The sequence below is a fragment of the Cynara cardunculus genome (assembly GCF_001531365.2).
Source record: "Cynara cardunculus var. scolymus isolate 2C chromosome LG 2, CcrdV1, whole genome shotgun sequence".
Taxonomy (NCBI): Eukaryota; Viridiplantae; Streptophyta; class Magnoliopsida; order Asterales; family Asteraceae; genus Cynara; species Cynara cardunculus.
Genome location: NC_037529.1, coordinates 48,408,276 through 48,411,711, shown reverse-complemented (window position 1 = coordinate 48,411,711; position 3,436 = coordinate 48,408,276). Strand labels below are relative to the sequence as shown.

Below are 3,436 nucleotides of genomic sequence, written 5' to 3'. Positions count from 1 at the left end.
CGGGGTGGGTTGGACATGAAAGGAGGACTTGCAATTCCGAGGTCTTGAAGTCCTCGTCCATAGAATACGCCACATACGCAAAGAAAAGTGACGAGCCGAGGCCTCACTTGCAAGATAATAATTAAAAGACATTAAAACACTGTTTATATGTGCATGTGATCATTTGCATTAATGAGTGAGCATTGCAAATAAATGATATGCAACTAATATGATTCGGCAAGATTCGTCCACCGTACAGGGTGGGTTGGACATGAAAGGAGAGCTTGCAATTCCGAGGTCTTGGAGTCCTCATGCTTGATTAGATATTTTAATTAGCATTGATTACGTTAAAGTATTTTACGCTTCCGCAATTATGTAAGGAATTATGTTAAACATATTATGTGTGTTTGAAATTTTAAGTTCGTATTTTTGTTCATGACATAAGTTATTAAGAATGACGTCACGACACTCGAAAAAAAATAAAATAAAAATCGGGGCGTGACAAGTTGGTATCAGAGCCGTAGTTTAAGTGAACTAATTTATTATTAGCTTAGACTTAAATTAAGAATTAGATGATGGGAGCCTGTGAAGGATATTATATGATCTTTAGTCATGAAACTCTTAGTCAAAGTGAATTATGAAATTGCTAATTTTCCACTCCTAGGACTAAGAAATGAATCTACCTAAGTTTGATCACTACTTATTTTCTAGTCGATATAACCATATCAAGTGACACATATAGAAATGTATGATTGGTTAAGTTGTGGACCTCCGAAGGCTACATAGGGCAACAAAAGGATTCTAACATTTAAGCTACCGGCTTGATCATTTTTTTTTTGGTAGTCGAACGGATTAATAAGAAGTGTTTGACTTAAGTACCTAGACATTCATTAAGTAATCATGAGTTCTTACCTAGCTATTGTCTTAAGTTTCTTTGATGATTTAGAATGCCTAGATTCGAGTTAACCAACAATCCTTTACATTCGCATAGTAACTACTGTAAGCCAATGAAAAGTTAGAAGGAGGATAAGTGACAACTAAAATTTGGAGATAGAAAGTTTCAAGGACTCAGAAAGGAGTACACATGTTAAGGATTACGAGCGTCAAAAAAAATTAAGAGAAATATGTTTTAACCCTATACTTTATGATTCGTACTTGGTATAAATTATTTGGAACGCGCTATGTGATACTTGCATTAAATGATTTTGTTATATGCAAAATTGGTGATAAAGTTACATGTATTATATATATGTATGGTTCGTATATCTTTATAGTGGGATGGTTAGTGATGGAACGAGTCCCAACCATCGAGCGAGGAAGAAAAATATGTGAAGTTTACTTTTTGTGCATAGTGAAATTTTATAATAAGAATAAAATAGTGTGCATAGGTATACTAAAGGTCGAAATGTTCATTATTATAGAATGTCGAAGAGAGTGACAAGGTCAATGAATGCTATTGGTCATGAAGATAACAGAGTCGAGGGAGTGACCTCAACCCCAACCCGAAGACAAAGTGGTCCTATTAGACCACCGATTCAGCCTACACAGCCAGAAGTGAACATTGCCGAAGAGATGACACGTTGTATACGCACTGCCTTACCTGGAATGCTTGAGTAGATCCAAACTGCAACACTTAAGATGGTAGAAGATCGTTTGAAGCATAATAGACCTTCAAAAAATGAAACTTATGAAATTAAGGAGTCGACTAATAATGAATCTCACAATCATGAGGAGTCGAACGGGGAGGCACACTCCGACCATAAAGAAGTTAAGAAACCTGATAACAAAGGATGTAGTTACAAATCCTTCACTAGCACCCGTCCTCCTATTTTCGAGGGGAAGAATGGGCCTCTAGCAGCTATGAACTGGTTAGACGAGATAGAAAGTTGCTTCCTGACTTGTCATTGTGCATCTAGTGACATGGCACAATTTGCATCAACTATGTTTAAGTCAAATACACTACATTGGTGGAAATCAATTCGTGCCACTAGGGGATTGGCAAACACTACATCTCTCTCATGGGATGAGTTTAAGGGATTAACGAGTGAGAGGTATTTCTCTCCACTCCAGATGAGGATATTAGAAAGTGAGTTTTTACGTTTAGAGCAAGAAAGTATGACTGTAGAGAAATATGTAGAGACTTGTATAGAGAAATCTCGATTTGTTGAACATCAAGTCGTTCCCGAGAAAAGAAAGGTAGATCGATTTGTTGATGGACTAAAAAGGGACATTAGGAGATTGGTGGGAATGTCAAAACCTAAGACTTTCCAAGAGACGGTTGAACTTGCCACCCTTGCTGAAAAGGATAGTTATGTCCCATATGCCTTTAATAAGATATTGAAGAAGAAAGCTGTCAACGTTAACGAGTTCAAGAAAACTCGAGTTTCGGAAGAAAATATTAGAACTTCGACCGCATGTGTCACTTGCGGAAAATTCCATCATGGTGAATGTAGGTATGGTAAAGGAGTATGTTATAGTTGTGGGCAACCTGGTCATATGTCAAAAGAATGCAAAACAATATTTACTTATTATTCATGTGGGGCTGTCGGACATCGCTCCAATGAGTGTCCCAAAAATGATCTTATGCAACCGAAGTTGCTCGAAGGACCGAACGACAAGAAACCCGAGGTGCCTAAAACCAAAGGACGAGTTTTCCAAATGATTGCTGAAGAGGCATAGGTTGCACCATGCACGGTGTCAGGTACTTTGTTAATTATCAAATACCTAAGCATGAATTTACTAGTTTTATGTGCCAATTAACTCGTCGTTGGTGTTAAGATCCATTGTTTTTAGTTGAATTACCTTGTCGCAATTTAAAGATTATCATTGGTGATAAATATACTATGATTAATAGGCATATTATTGGTGTGTTACCAATCAATGGTTGAAAATTTGGGATTCAATTGTTATTATGGACATTAGAGGATTAAACTATAATAGGTACGAATTGGCCATGCATGTAAGACTGAAATAAATAGATGATTAGAATAAGAATGAGTGATCAAAAGATTCTCTCGTGATGTAAGAAATATGAAATAAAGATAAAAATAAGTATGACAAAATTAAGTAGAAATTCCAAGGACGGAATTTTCTTTCAAGGGGGGGAGAGTTGTAAAACCTATTTTTTTAAATATATAAATAATATTATATGAGCCTTGAAATAATTTTTTAAATTTATTTGAAGTGTTAAAATATTTACATAATGAACTAAAAGAAATAATTATAGAAATCTTAAATAAATAAATAATGAAAAGAAAGACAAAAAGAAAAATAAAGTAAAACTGTTTTTTTTAACTATTGGACCAAAAAATGTAAGATATTACGTCAGCAAGGGTCTGATGGTAAATGTCAGAAACTTGAGGGGGCCGAATCTCATCTTTTTCAAAGATGAGGGACCTGTTTTGCCAATAGTACATATATGTTTAAAGAAAACGACTCATCAGCCTAAAACTCACGA

The 3,436-nt window shown here is 35.4% G+C and overlaps 1 protein-coding gene across 1 annotated transcript; it reads left to right on the top strand.

The window, feature by feature from the left end:
- The first annotated feature begins 1,617 nt into the window (after positions 1-1,617).
- Positions 1,618-2,658, top strand: LOC112506135. The gene has a single exon (XM_025110162.1). It carries the CDS (start codon positions 1,618-1,620, stop codon positions 2,656-2,658), a length of 1,041 nt encoding a protein of 346 aa, XP_024965930.1.
- The last annotated feature ends 778 nt before the right edge of the window (positions 2,659-3,436 follow it).